Below are 14656 nucleotides of genomic sequence, written 5' to 3' on the forward strand. Positions count from 1 at the left end.
TAAACTAGGGGGGGCAATAAAGGCTCGCAAGAGGAGGGGAGGGCCGACGGAGCTGCGAGGGGAGGGAAACAATAGAGAATCAAAGCATAATAATATTCCTAAATGAAGGGGGGAAATGTTGTAGCGCTCATTTTATTAATCAGACTGTCAGTGTGAGCAGCCGGGAGGCCAAAGAGCTGTGAGGGGCGCCCTCACTCCTCCTCCTCACTCACTCCTCTTCTCTCGTGCTCTCCTCTTGGATATTATTCGTCTGACCGAAGGCCGCCTCCATCATCAACTGACAGCCCTCTCCTATTCATTTGCTTATAAACCTGTTACAATAAATGATCATTGGAGCCGCGTCAGTCTGCACAGAGAAAAATTTTTTTAGGGGGGGGGCATAAATGACATATTGTCGGCGTCCACGGGGAGGATGCCAGGAACATTTTGAGCGCCCTCTCCTCCATTTCTTCCATTTATTGCGTGTTGCTTATAAAAAGCTTTAGAGACATCGCAGAGACACTTGCACGCGGATTGAGCTCCCGCAGCCAGCCCCACGCAGGACCACTTTTCTCCCTCCTCCTCATTCTCCTCCTCCTCCTCCTCCCCACACGCTTTGATGATGGAGAGGATAAGAAAGGAGATGATACTGATGGAGAGGGGTCTGCACAGTCCGGTGGCCGCCAAGAGGCTCGCCGATTCGGCCGGCAATTCCGTGCTGGAGGCCCTGGAAAACTCACAGCACGGAGGACGCCTCAGCCCGAGAATCACGTCGGCGTCCCTGCACGGGAGCCTCGTGGACATGCCGAGTAAAGGCAAGTTCGAGATCGACAGCCTCTTCGGGTCACACCAGGGCAACGAGCACAGTCCCTCGGCGGACATTTCGTCGTCGGAGAGCCGGAAAAAGATGAGCCTTTACTCGGAAGTGTCCCAGGAATCGGACATCAACAGTGATGTGGAAGTGGGCTGCCCCACGCATCGCTCGCCAAGTCAGCATAAGGAAAACAACAAAGGTAGGAAGACAATAATTTAAAATGAGTGTGAAAATTGTCACGTTTTCATTTAATGATAACAATAAGGCTGTGAAATTGGCCCAACATGCAAATCAATATTTTCTTCTTTTTTTTCAGGTTATTCCGATTCTGGCTCGTCTAACACAAGTTCGAGCTCCTTGTCTGGTTTAAACGGAAACTCCTCGGGGACGTCCAACAACTCTAACGCTGATCAAGTCAGGAGGTACCGCACAGCCTTCACCAGGGAGCAAATTGGCCGGCTGGAGAAGGAGTTTTACCGGGAAAATTACGTCTCTAGGCCGAGAAGATGCGAACTGGCCGCCGCTCTCAATCTCCCTGAAACCACCATCAAGGTAAAGCAAATCACGTGCATGAAGAAATTGCTGCAATTATTTTTTTCTGTTGACTTTGCTGATTTTTTTTTTACTTTAATGAATCACCAAATACGTTGTGACTATCCCCGCGTTTAGGCAGTAATTTGTTTTTCCTTTTGGAAAAAGGCCTATTGCATGAACAGTAAATTCGAGATGAATTTCCAAGTCAAAAGTAATTGTTATCTACCTGGTTGCAGTTTTTATGTCAATTAATCATTATCACAAAAACAATGTACAAATTAATGTATAGAGTGCGTGGTATTCCTTGAAGATATTTTTAAGGGTTGCATTAATAGACAAATATAGAATGAAATAAAAAAAAATTGTTGCACGCATTGTATTCCTGCATTTTGCCATTATTCTTTTTGCATGCTTTATAGTCGATTCATCATGATTTTATAAACAAAATTAAGAAATATATTATTATTATTATTATTATTATTATTATCATTGTTATTATTTAGTTAGCAAAAACTGTCATTTCTTGCTGAATTTAAAAATAACATGTCCATATTTTTTACACAAACAATTTCTGGGCGGTGTGTTATTTAAAAATAGACAATTCACGATGGTTTATAAAAAAAATGTGAAGAGAAGTAACCTAAGATTTGGTGGTTCTTGGTGGCAGGTGTGGTTCCAGAACCGCCGCATGAAGGATAAGCGTCAACGGTTGGCCATGTCGTGGCCCCACCCGGCGGACCCCAGCTTCTACACCTACATGATGACCCACGCAGCGGCCACGGGGAGCCTCCCTTACCCGTTCCACTCGCACATGCCCCTGCACTACTACCCGCACGTCGGTGTGACGGCGGCAGCGGCGGCCGCAGCCGCCTCGAGCGCCGCTTCATCACCCTTCGCCACCTCCATCCGGCCCCTCGACACCTTCCGCGCCCTCTCGCATCCCTACTCCCGGCCGGAGCTCCTGTGCAGCTTCCGCCACCCGGGACTTTACCAGTCGCCGGCGGGCCTCAACAGCTCGGCGGCCGCGTCGGCGGCGGCAGCTGCAGCGGCTGCCGCGGCGGCTGTCGGCGCTCCGTCGGCCGGCGCGCCCTGCTCGTGTCTCAGCTGCCACAGCAGCCAGGCGGCCGGTGCGCTCGGCTCCAGGGCCGCCGGAGCCGGCGCCGATTTCACGTGCACGGCCTCGGGACAGAGGTCCGAGAGTGGATTTTTGCCCTACTCGGCGGCTGTGCTGAGCAAAACCTCCGTGCCCTCGCCGGACCAACGAGAAGAGACGTCACTCAACAGATAACTGTCAGCAGCCCTCAATGCCCCCCCCCCCCAACCCCACCGCAGCTTTATTTTCAACACATCGACACCTTCTGTTTATTTGATTGTTTTGAAAATCGGATGATCGTTCCTGGAACTCGTTAAAAAGCTAAACGACCAACGTTAGGCAATTACAATAATGGCAAATTCACTTTCTAAACGTAAAAAAACCCAGAACAATTTCCACTCCCCCAAAACTCCACAAATTACCAATTAAGTGATGCCCCCTATTTTTAAAATTTGAAGCAGAGCCAATGTCTAGATCCCAACAATTCTTAAAAAAAACCTTCCAATATTTTTAAGTTCAAATTCAACAGATTCATTGCACTGAACGTCTAATTTATTAAACCTGCATGTCGTTAAAAAGCTTTTTTCCCCTAATGGACCAATTTCAGCCAATTAACAATGATTTTAAGATGCAAACCTTAAAAAAGACACACAGTCTAAACTCTGAATAGTTTTCAAAATCTACATTTCCTCAGTCGAAACCGATATTTGATTCTTTGCCCAGCTTAAGTCACACAGGCTCATTTTTTTTCATTTCATCTAATTTTTTGAGTCTGATCAAGTGTAGAAGTTGTTCCAAAGCATTTTATAACGGACCAATCGCAGTCATTTAAAGACACTTCCGGGATCAAACCTTAAGAAAAAAATAATAGCTTGCCACTATTTTTTTGTCACACCTAAAAAGCCCCCAATAGATGGTGTCAGTCATTCTTGCAGGTGACAACATCCCCCAGTTAAGAGTCATTTTTACACAATGTTAGATTTTATTTCAAAATTTCGACCAATCAGAAAATAATACTAAGACTCAATCGTTGTATTAAATACATTTCGATGCAGTTTTCTAAATGTTCCTGTCTCTTTGCATTATGTGACACTTTTTGGCCATTTAGTAAGATTTAACTTTGCAAAATTTAAAGTCCATTTTGGGTAATGATTTAATATATGTTTAAGACCATTTTTGTATTAATCTCTTAATGTCATTAAATTTGAGCCACCTTGTATTTTAGGGCCAATATATTTTAAAATTCAAATTCAAAAAACACATATTTTTGTGTCTTTCGTTACAATCGTTTTTGACCCCTTTTTGCATTTATAAAATTCCCCAAAATGGTACAAACTGCAAATTAACACGCACATTTTATGGTCAACTACGGCTGTTGTTTATTTTACGTTGAAAAAAAAAAGACAAATGTCTATAAGCCATCAACTGTCAAGCCTTTTCATTTAGAGACTTCATTCACAGTCCGATATTATTTTATATCGATCCAACCTATTTGCCAACTCACCAGTTGCATCGGAACCGTGATGCTGTTTTTGCAATACTTCGACAATTCTGCATTTTCCATAACTGTCCAAAACATCTTTCTCGACTACACAAAAGGCGGACGCGGGTAGGCGGCGATGTTTGGCAGCAGGCAGCATGTTTGCAGCAGCGGCAGCAGCGGCACCTCTGCTCTGCGGGGACCCTCCTAATCAGCTTGCAGGCAGGCGCGTCATTTTGCATCGCCTCTTTCTTGTCAATTCCTCTCTTAATAATGCGAGCATGATGACAAAAATTGCCAATCATGCACCCTAGATGGGAGCTTCTTTTTGAATAGGCGGCTGCGAGGCAACGGGCTCGTTTGGAGACCCGCTGTCAAGTCCTAACAACCCGCGCAGGGAAGTCATTAGACATACAAAAGAGCCAAGGCGAAGACAAAGGAAACTCTGTATATATGGTTAATAAGTCACCGATGAAGGCTTGCAAATATGATGGCCAAAATACAAGCAGAAAGGAAGCCCCACGGTTGTTTTTGCAAAAATGGAAACCAAACGATTCATTGTTTATTTACAGACGAGGCATCAAACACACTTTTTCATATCGGGGAGATCCTCAGCACACTCACACAATTGCGACAAATTCATCTTCGTTCCTATATGTGGGACATCATCGATTTATTGATTTGAAAACATGTGAATTGTAAATTATGGACTATTTTGCGAATGGTTAAGTTATTGAGGAAGAGAAATGCTTCCTTAATGTGGATGTTTTTTGTTTTTTTATGTGTGACTTTCTGAATGTTGTTAATGTTGAAAACACTGGATGTGAGCCAACCACACCAATTGTCCCCGAAAATCAGCATTTTTGTGCAAAATTACAAAAAGACTCGATAATTTGTTATTTTTATTTGTATTATATTTTTTACTTTCACAGTCCAGTCAAGGATTGGTAAACGAGCACTGACTATAATATCGACCTTTTTACTTTCTGGGGTCTAACTATCATTGTATTTAAAATAACTGACTGTATGGATTTAAATATTTTAACTTGGAAAAAAAAAAGTGCAATATGAAATGTAAATCCTGTTATTTATTGATCGTGTTTGTTCTTGGGGGAAAAATAAATAGAAAATGTTGACACACTTCCACGTCTTTACGATAGACTGCATAAAATATTTTATTTACAGCTCTCGGTGTGTTTGCATGTTGTGACACAGTTCCATCGCGCTGTTAATTAAAAATGCATGCAAATGTTGGGGGGCTTGGGGGGGGGGCTTCTATGAGAGGTCACTCCAGCACTATCATTTACCATTATTCGTACATTACCTCTAAATGAAACTGGCTGATCCTGTCGTTAATTGCACTGGGTTCAAATATACGCACAACATGCACCAGAATGGCCCCCGGGGATTTGAAAAATATATTTTTTTTTCAAACGTGGCCATTAAAGAAGCAAGATTAGGGGGCTGCGAACATGGGCGTGATGTATCGCCGTGTTTCCTGGCGCTTTAAAGCGAGCCTTGCATTATGATAGATTGGAGAGGGGGGCAACACTGGCCACAATAACGCCATTAGTTCTGCATCCACCGAGAAGTGGGGGGGGGGGGGGGGGGCGTCATAACAACGTGGAGTGCCTGTCACCTTCACTGAATGTTTTTTTTGCCACGGGGATAAATCTCTTGCTTGTTTAATATTCTGCTATATTCGGCTTTATTTGGGTGCTAATAGAAAACCCAAATTAAATGTCCACACAGCCGAGATATAGAGAGGCGAGGATCGATGATGCGGCCCCTACTGTCCAATCAGGCCGCCACGTAATTGCCTGTATTTTCAGGGTAATTGAACGGCTTGTTGTAAATTGAGGGGATTTTATAGAAAGCACATGAAAAGTGCGTTTACTGACATTCATCGTGTCTTTGACATTGATTATCTGATCAGCGCCGTGTCACGCTCACCTCCAATTCTTCATTACACACTGTTTATGAGCTGTTACTGCACAACTCGCTTGTTCCACTGTGATTGATTGCCTTATTAACGCGTGTTCTTGTAAGTGTGACCGGACTGATTACGATGCATATGTTTAGAATAATGTTTCATTTAGCTGACTGCGAGTAATGCGGGGTGACAGCTGCTGCGGGAGGACAAAAAAAAAAAAAGAGGGAGGGGGGTATGGAGTGGAGGGTAAACTACAGGGAGCAAGCGGGGCCAAAACGCGTTGAAGGTGGAACCGCAACATGAGCAAGTGTTATTGTGGCCAAAAATTAAATATGACTGTGGTTCCTTTTTCGGAAATGGAAGTTGACACCTGTGGAAGTCGGCATGCCACATAGTGGCTGTATGGGGGACAGGAGGGGCAGTGCCCCACTAGATCATATTTTCTTCATTAATTATGCACTAAAAAATGTGTTGGCTTGTTTCCAAACTCATCCACTGGATACACGCTTAAAATTCCAAAACAAAGCCAAAACACAACCAAACCAAAACAGTAGTAGCAGGTCAGTGCAATTTTTGAGACCCCGGCCCCAAAAATTCCAACGCTGCAGTTTTAAGCGCGTACCTTGCACAACTCAGCTCGCTTCCAAAAGCAGAGGTTTGGCAGATAGACCAGAATTATATACATATATTTAAAAAAACAAAAAACAAAACCGACTACGATGTTTTTATTGCCACCCCTAATTGAAGTTTCCCATCAAACCAAACTTTCAAACTTTGCTGTAGAAAAAATAGCTCTATAGCTTAATGCTAGCACACAATGCAAAACACCATAGACAGGCTAGAGACAATAGCGCCGTGTATTCATGTTTTTGATTCACTCTATTCTGTCTTAAGAAACGTGTATTTTGGCCTGTGAAAAGTTCTTCAACTGCAGAATTGTTTGTACCTTTATCCACGTGTAAAGTTTAAGACTGTTTTTTCTTCAGCAGGGTTAAGAGAAAATAGATCACAACGTCACTAAGTGTGAAAGTGGCTTTAAGCCGATCTTTTGCTGTTAAGAAAACACACATCAGTAGATTATTCTTCAAAATGCTGTTAAAGAGACTTCAAAACAAATGAGTTCATAAATACAGATGGTAAATGAGGACCAATTTAGTTGTCTTCTTCCTTATTATTCCATCCAAAGCCAAGTAAAGCCGATCGTATTTTCCTCTCATTTGGTGCAATATTTGCATCACACGGCGCAGCTGTTACAGCCTCAGACGATCAGGTAGCTTCCAACACCTATAAGATCTCATTTAATGCTTTCAAATGTTCCCCAAACGTGAGCGGAAGACGAGAGCTTAATGAGATTTATGCCGCCATTACGCTCCTAAAGTAGTTTCTGCTCTGTTTGTCTCAAATCATTGCTTCTGTTCAAATGTTACCTTCATATATTACATGGCATTAATTCAACTATAGCTCATTAAGACGGAGCGAAACGGTTAAATTAGCTTATCAAGTCATAATCATGATGAATGGGCTTTTAATTCTGATACAAGCTGGGCAAATTGCAATTTTGTGCCTTTTGATGGTTCTCAAATAACATTTAATATAACGGGTCATCCCCTCAATCAATTACTGGAGGCTGCGAGCGTGTTGCGCACGGGATTTTTTCATGCATATGTATCGAAACGTGTTCTCAATTATCTTTGGAAATTGCTTTTATTGGGTTAACGATTAATTCTTCCAGAGTTTCTTTGCTGTGCATATGGTTATGGTGGTGCAACAAATTAATATTCCTGAGATGAGGTCTATATGCTTTAGATTTTCTTTTTTTTTTGGTACATATAAATTATGTAGTGTTATGCTTGGCGATTTGAAAAGACATGAACAGGCAATTTCTTATGGAACTGCCGACATCTTTGAAGCAAAAAAAAAAAAAGCGACATAGTGTGTCATTAACTGTAACAGATGTGGTGTATTCTTAATACACACTGACATACTGAATATACAGTATATTCAAATAAAGAATAATGAAGAACTCAAACAACAGATTTATCACAGTGCCATGCAAAACGTTGCACAAACTATTGAATTGAAACGAAATGTTTCAAAAAAGCATTTCTTGTAAATACTATACCTTAATCCGATCATGTTTGTCATTTTAAAAATTTGATTTGAACATGTAAGGTTAACTGTTACTTTAAGTTGTAATATCACCAATCGCCACTCGGCAGACATGTCTTTGTTGTGGGTACACATGCCCCATACTACAACTTGAGTGGGCTCAATATTTGTTTATGGATTTGACATGCTATGCAAAATGGACAAAGTTGCTCAACAATGTTAAGATTGTAAATGTAGGTCAGTGCTTCTGGTTGTGTTTAGTTGATCTAACTCCATCACAGAACAAATGTTCGATGTTTTGGGGTGTTGAAACGGGACACGCCCCCTAAGTTTGACACCATCTAAACCAGGAGAGCTGTCGAGTCAGTACAAGACACAGGAAAGTCCAACCAGTCAGATCCACGCAAGGTATGTACTTTTTTTTTTTTTTTTTTTTTTTAATCCCTCAATTCGGCTGCTACATGTTTGCTCCCATTACAAGGTGTCCGGCGGTTGAATAGCTTGGAAGATGTAGCATCAACGAAACACGTTATGTTAGCATTGACTCGCTCGCTAGCCAAAGTTAGCTCGAGCAGCTAACACTTGTTGGAAAAGTGGATTAAAGTTATTTAAGAGCACAACTGACGTCTTATTCGAGGTTTACCGTAGGAGCAATGTACTTGATGTCCTGCTTTGGAAAATAAGTGAAACGCCACACGCGATGTGCACTTTTTATGCTAGCCGTCGTTAGCAAGACGCTAGCCAGGGGGGCTCCTGTTGAAAGTTGTACCTTTCGACTATTTTCAGGCGTTAAGGAGTTCGAAGCTATTCATTTCGAGTGACTGGCTTTAAGCTTCCCCATTTCTTGTTGAGTGAAACATTGCCGCTTTTTTTCCACAGGTGGAAGACGTCAAACAGTGAAAACATTTCTAAAGAGGGTCCAATCTCCTTTCACCACTATGGGGGCTGCCATCTCTCGGTGGAGGGTGTGTTTTTGTTTCAAACTGAATGTTTTAAGTTCATTTTACCCACTGAAATTAATTCATTTTATTCTCCCTTGCAGGCCAAACCTTCCACTGTGGAGATTTTGGAGGGACTAGACAAGGTATCCTTAAAAAAAAGCATCACGATGCATTTTAATTGTATAGAATGCATTACTTATTTTCCACATATACTTTAAGATTCAGTGTATCGTATAATTGGCTCAGTGGGATCCACGCAAGCGATCAGGTGTGACAGTTTTTATGACAATTGTAAAGCTTCAGGTGCTGTCAAAAGAAAGCTGAAATGAGTAATAGACATGTAGTCCGAATAAATCCTTGTGTATCGAAAAGACTTCCTCGTTTGAGGACTGACGGGGCTTTAGTGCGCCACTACAGTTAAGCTGGGAGGCTATTTTCAGCCCTCTCTCCTTGGAGCACTTGACATTGCTCAGGTCAAGTAGCAGCAAAACATCTCCTTAGAAAAACATCCTATCTCCTACTGCAAAAAGATTATTTAGTTGTTGTTTTTTAATTTGCGGTCCATTGTTACACAACGTTCTCGTCCTGTTACAACATCAGATTGGGAGGATGTCATATGCTAGTTCGAGAGTGACAGACGCACATGTTAGAGTGGAGTACATTTATGCCATTAGCTATTTGTGGATTGGATAACCGAAACTTTAAAGGCGTGCACGAAGGAATACCGTGTGGGTCTATAAAAGACGCTGGCTTCAGTTGATGTCTTATAACACAATGTCGAATAAGTCAGCTTGGCTTTGGCAATAAAATTAATACCCATGACCTCATTTAAACTATTCGGTAAATAAAGACAATGAGAATTAATCCCAAAAATATTCTTCGATATATTATTTTTTTTACTTAAAATCAGCATTGTCTTCTTCCAGGACATTCATCTTTATGAGGAGCACGGTGAAAAATACCAAAGGCAGCTGAAGATCTGGCTTGGCCGACTGCTTATGTACTCTGCGGTTCTCTACCTCATCACCTGCGCAGTGGTGTACTGCTGGTACCTACCAGAACAGCTCATGGGGCGCTTTATTCTCGCTCTTCCCTTTGTTATCTTTCCTTTATTGTAAGTATAGTACACACAATCAACCTTGAATGAAATGTCGCTGACGCCAAGCCAATCAACGTCTTCCTATTTGTTTTTCAGAGTGTGGTTGCTTCGAAAACTCCTGATAATAATATTCTCACGAAGATTTGAAAAGAATAGTATGAGAATTTTCTTTTTTTATTCCTTGGTACATTTTACATGAAATTAGATCTATTGATTCCTCTTTTTTTTTTCTTTCAGATGAAAAACTGGAGACGCTTAAAGTGCAAAAGAAGAAAATAGTAAGTTATCAATTGAGCTGCTCTATATTGTTGTTTATTGTCTTTTTTTAACCTTCTCAAAGACACGCGCATTTCACATCGCAGCGCTTTTGAATGACTTGAACAACTTCTCATGTCGGAACCTTTCATTATCACTCTTATCGATCCTATCAGTGCTTTGTATTTGTTAATCAAGGGTTGTGTGCAGATGGCATTGCATTGGACTTAACCCAGTAAACTACTCCGCTAATGTCACAGTAATTAATAGCATGCGGTGCCGCAACGAAATAAATCTGAGAAATGACTTGTCATCCTCTGTCGGGTCTAATAACTTTCAATAATTAGGGCTGATGGATTTTCACCATCTCCATTATCGAAGTAGTGAATGTAATTATTCTTCATATTACGTGTAAACATGTAGAAATGTTTGGTATTTGCTGTAAATGAAGATATGCGCTTTGCGTCACTTCTAATGTCACGGTAGGTGCAGTTTATTACAGCTAGATAATTAGATATTAGATGATCATTAAATGAGTATACAGCATTTTTCACCGTGCACTTCTCATTTCAGCTTGCAGAAGTTATGGAAACAGAGACATATAAGAATGCAAAGATGATTCTGGAAAGATTTGATCCCGATTCCAAGCGGAGAATTGTGAGCAAACTATTTTGTTTTGAGCAAAGTCAATCCTAATAGGGGTCGAATTGTTTCATGCGCCCAACTGACAGTTTTTTTTTTCTTTTTTACAAAGGAACTTGAATCGACTCCACTCGGACCCCAGATGACGCCAAAAGCAGGCCAAGGTAATAACGAGTAATAACAACTCACTTTCCTCTGCTGCGCTTCTCTCCTTCGCTTAACCTCAGAGACCTTCTCCTTTTTGTCAGAGCTCCGCCAGCGCAATGTCATCCCAAAAACCCCGGCGGCGGCCAATCCCGCCAGCGGCGTAGCGGGCCGCCCACCTCTTTCCAGCGGGCCTGGACGATCGTCCCACTCGGCTCCGGGAGGACCCCCAGAGAGGTTCCTGTCGGCCGCGGCTGCTCAGGAGAGCTTGATGAGAAAGACCATGACCCCTGGAACACCTGCTCCAGGATTTGGTGAGTTACCTCCATGGGTGAGGGAGGGGGGGATGGAAACCACATCATAATGTGGTCGATTAAAGCCCGATTTACTCTTCCTGGTTCTCACTCCCCAGTTGCTCAGGTTCCATATCTTACTGTCTTAAATCATTACTCAGAGTAAACATTTCTCATACAAACTGAAATTTTAAAAAGTGCTTTTGTGTGTAGAAAGTGGTGGCTCATTAGTTGGCTGCTTTTTTTTTTTTTTTTTTTTTTTTTCTTTTTTAAAGATTAAACAAAAATAAAACTTTCTATAGAACAGTTGTCCTGTGCAGGAGACATCTGTGTATCCCGTATAGAGGCGCTGACTATTCAATATAAATTATTTCTGGCCTATAAACACTCAATGGAAGAAGCAAATGGGTGCAAACAGTAAAGGAAATGTGCTCCTAGAGGGAGCCGCGAGCCGTAATTGCCATGTGGAATGCCAACTGTGAGCAATGCACGAAGCAGGATTACATTAACTATGATTAATTAGCCGGAGCGCCGTTTGTTCTCTGGGCAATGGCGACGGAATCTCAGTTAAATGTCTTCTTGGCAAAATTGCCTTTGGCATCGGCAACAACCTCACAAACGCTTTACACCACTCGCTATCACCTGCTTCTGCCGAAAATTGAAAGTGAAAAGCAATTTGATACACAGAGTCGCCGCAGAGTTTCCATATGTCGACGAATTAATAAGCAGCGGGGTACTGAGATGCTGCCAAGTCTCACCGAAATGACCAGTCATCTTCCTATGATTGCTCTTGATGTTAGATTATATTAATTACTACTCTCCGACGCCGTGGGCGATCCGGACGTGCGTTGCGAGGGAGATGCGAGTCATTAACGGCAAGGAGTTTTGCAAAATGTTTCGTCTTCTTTTCCGAAGCTCACGTTTGATGTCCGTGATGGCATAAATGGTTTGTTTGTAAAGGGATGCACCCGCCGGGCCCGCCCCTGGCCAGACCAGTACTACCAAGAAACAGGGGGGCTATGGACAGAGTCCTGGAGTACCTTGTTGGAGATGGCCCACAAAACAGGTAAATGTCATAAATGTTGTATATGTTGGCATTACATACGTTATTATTTTTTTCTTGTGTTATTTATAAACTATTTTTTGGACTGTTTTCTATTACTGACTTTTTCTTTATTTCTTCTATTCCTCCCTCAGATTCGCTCTGATATGCCAGCAGTGTGTGTCCCACAATGGCATGGCGTTAAAAGAGGAATTTGAATACGTCGGTAAGCCTGAGCTCTTCGTCAGTCTCCCCCTCAAATGTTGTGCCTCCATTTGCCCTCTAGAACTTGGCAGCGCAGTATATCATGCGGCTTTTAAACGCTTCCACCACCGCCGACCCCTGCGAGCAAATTCGCACCAAGATTGAATATGCAAACCAACGCTGCGCATCAATCTTGTGCGTTTATGCATCTCAGGCCTTTAAAAAAAAAACCCCACTAAATTGGCTCATATTCATGTATCTGTCTGTTTGTGAGATGACATTCACGTGTTGTTTTATTTGTCTCAGCCTTCCGATGCGCATATTGTTATTTCCTCAACCCTGCAAGGAAGAGCAGACCTCAAGCACCCAGACTTCCCGAGGTCACTGGTGAGCTCAAGATGTCTTCGGAGGCACCCTCCTCATCATCCACTGCCGATGAAGACTCCCCACAACCTCTTAAAGGTAACGATGCAATGCACATATGACTCAAACCAAAATCACGGGTAAAACAATTAAATTCAGACATTGTAATATCATAATACGAATTTGCCACAATGGATAAATTCTAAAAGATACTTTTTCTGCAAATGTTTCATGAGCAGGGGACATACAACATGCAACCCCCCCGACCCCGCCGGGGTCCAGTCCTGAGTCAGAGCCCGAAAGCACTCCCAAGTCACAAGAGGAGCCCTCTGAGAAATCAGATGGAGAGCAGGATTTGTCTGCCATGGATGTGGAGTAAAGAAAGCGCATTTCACATCATCTGGAACTTTGTCGAAACCGAGGAAAGGCTGTCGTACCCGTCGGGTTTGACTGTATTCGGCCTTTTGCTTTGGCGAGCCTTTTTATCGTAGCGCGTGTGGTAGGAAACTCCTCACCAAGCAGTTGTCGGATCCTCTGTAGTTTTGTCAAGCTGGATTTATACATGTTTACCTCTGTCATTGATGTCATGTCTTAATAGAAAACAGTTTCTGGAATGCATTTTTATTTATAAAGTCTATTTACTGCTGTGCCTTAGCCATGTTGACTTTGTAGCAAAGTGGTGCAACCAACATGTTTACACGCGACGGTACAATAGAAAGCACTAGCAATATGTATTTATTTCCACAAAGAGGGAAGGGAGACTATCGTTGGTACTGCGCACCCGCTGGACGTGCCTTTTACATTTTAAATGGCTTCCTCTTGTGTATTTTGTGATGTAACCTATTTACATTTTGACAATCTCTTTAAATGTTTTCACTCAAGTGAATGGATGTGTGTTTGCTGTGAATGTGTCAGTTTAAGTGTAAATAATATGAAAATAAATTTTTGAGAACATGTGGAGGTTTTAAGCATTCTTCTCAAAATGCATTCTAACAAAGGCCCATGTGGAAAAAAACCAACAATCTCACAGATTACCGAGTCATTTAGTTGTGGAACTCGTCATAGTTTACCATATTGAGGCGCTTCTTGCTACCAAGACTTTTTGGCTCCGAGAAAGATTAAATGGCCGTGATCACATCAACTCTTGTGTATTCCGCATGTGTGTCAGGCGTTACAAATTGCCGACCTGTTTAGGTTCCCCACCGCCAATGTTTAAACAGTCCATTTTCATTAGCTGGCCAATTTTATCTTGTGATCATTTTATTTTTGCTCATTGATCATTTCAGACAGCGTAGCATAATAGCATTGACATGGAGCCCGACCACTCTTGATTGCTTGACCCTCTTCATTTGCAACCAGAAAGTCATTGCAGCTCCAAAGTTGCTCTGCTGCCACCGCCTGACCCGCTTTCCCTCAACACGCACTGTAAACTACGGGAGAGGTCAACGCGCCGCATCTTCTATGGGTTTTGATAATGTATGTTTACAGAGACGTGACCTCCGGGGCCTTGTAATGCATCAATGTGACATCCACAGTAACGCCTGATTCCACCGCATGCTGTTTGGGGTTGACCTCTGACAAGAGTTGAACGGGGGTGAAAAAAATGGGACATCAATAGGACAATGTTTGGATGTTTTCACACCACTGGGAGCTTGTTCCGCCATGCGCAGGCTGCACATGTGCATGCGTGTCTTCTTTAGTGCTCTGTGACAGTGACCGAAATTATTGTCT

General features: G+C 42.3%; 2 protein-coding genes across 2 annotated transcripts; both read left to right on the forward strand.

The window, feature by feature from the left end:
- The first annotated feature begins 430 nt into the window (after positions 1-430).
- On the forward strand, positions 431-2639 carry evx2 (even-skipped homeobox 2). The gene is made up of 3 exons (XM_037240470.1): positions 431-992; positions 1110-1345; positions 1995-2639. The coding sequence occupies exons 1-3, from the start codon at positions 599-601 to the stop codon at positions 2613-2615; spliced, it is 1251 nt and encodes a 416-aa protein (XP_037096365.1). The 5' UTR covers positions 431-598; the 3' UTR covers positions 2616-2639.
- A 5447-nt stretch (positions 2640-8086) lies between these two features.
- lnpa (limb and neural patterns a) lies at positions 8087-13881 on the forward strand. Its single transcript, XM_037240480.1, has 13 exons — positions 8087-8350; positions 8822-8907; positions 8985-9026; positions 9810-9997; positions 10079-10137; positions 10220-10260; positions 10811-10894; positions 10992-11043; positions 11128-11337; positions 12277-12382; positions 12514-12584; positions 12869-13024; positions 13165-13881. The coding sequence occupies exons 2-13, from the start codon at positions 8881-8883 to the stop codon at positions 13302-13304; spliced, it is 1176 nt and encodes a 391-aa protein (XP_037096375.1). The 5' UTR covers positions 8087-8350; positions 8822-8880; the 3' UTR covers positions 13305-13881.
- Positions 13882-14656: the final 775 nt, after the last annotated feature.

Source organism: Syngnathus acus, chromosome 21 (assembly GCF_901709675.1).
Source record: "Syngnathus acus chromosome 21, fSynAcu1.2, whole genome shotgun sequence".
Taxonomy (NCBI): domain Eukaryota; kingdom Metazoa; phylum Chordata; class Actinopteri; order Syngnathiformes; family Syngnathidae; genus Syngnathus; species Syngnathus acus.

Bases quoted from the DNA above. Each gene is read 5' to 3' on its own strand.
- evx2 (XM_037240470.1), top strand. From the start codon at position 599: ATGATGGAGAGGATAAGAAAGGAGATGATACTGATGGAGAGGGGTCTG. The intron at 993-1,109 runs GTAGGAAGACAA...CTTTTTTTTCAG, and splicing joins GCATAAGGAAAACAACAAAG to GTTATTCCGATTCTGGCTCG. The intron at 1,346-1,994 runs GTAAAGCAAATC...TCTTGGTGGCAG, and splicing joins TCCCTGAAACCACCATCAAG to GTGTGGTTCCAGAACCGCCG.
- lnpa (XM_037240480.1), top strand. From the start codon at position 8,881: ATGGGGGCTGCCATCTCTCGGTGGAGG. The intron at 10,138-10,219 runs GTATGAGAATTT...TTTTTCTTTCAG, and splicing joins ACGAAGATTTGAAAAGAATA to ATGAAAAACTGGAGACGCTT. The intron at 12,585-12,868 runs GTAAGCCTGAGC...TATTTGTCTCAG, and splicing joins AGAGGAATTTGAATACGTCG to CCTTCCGATGCGCATATTGT.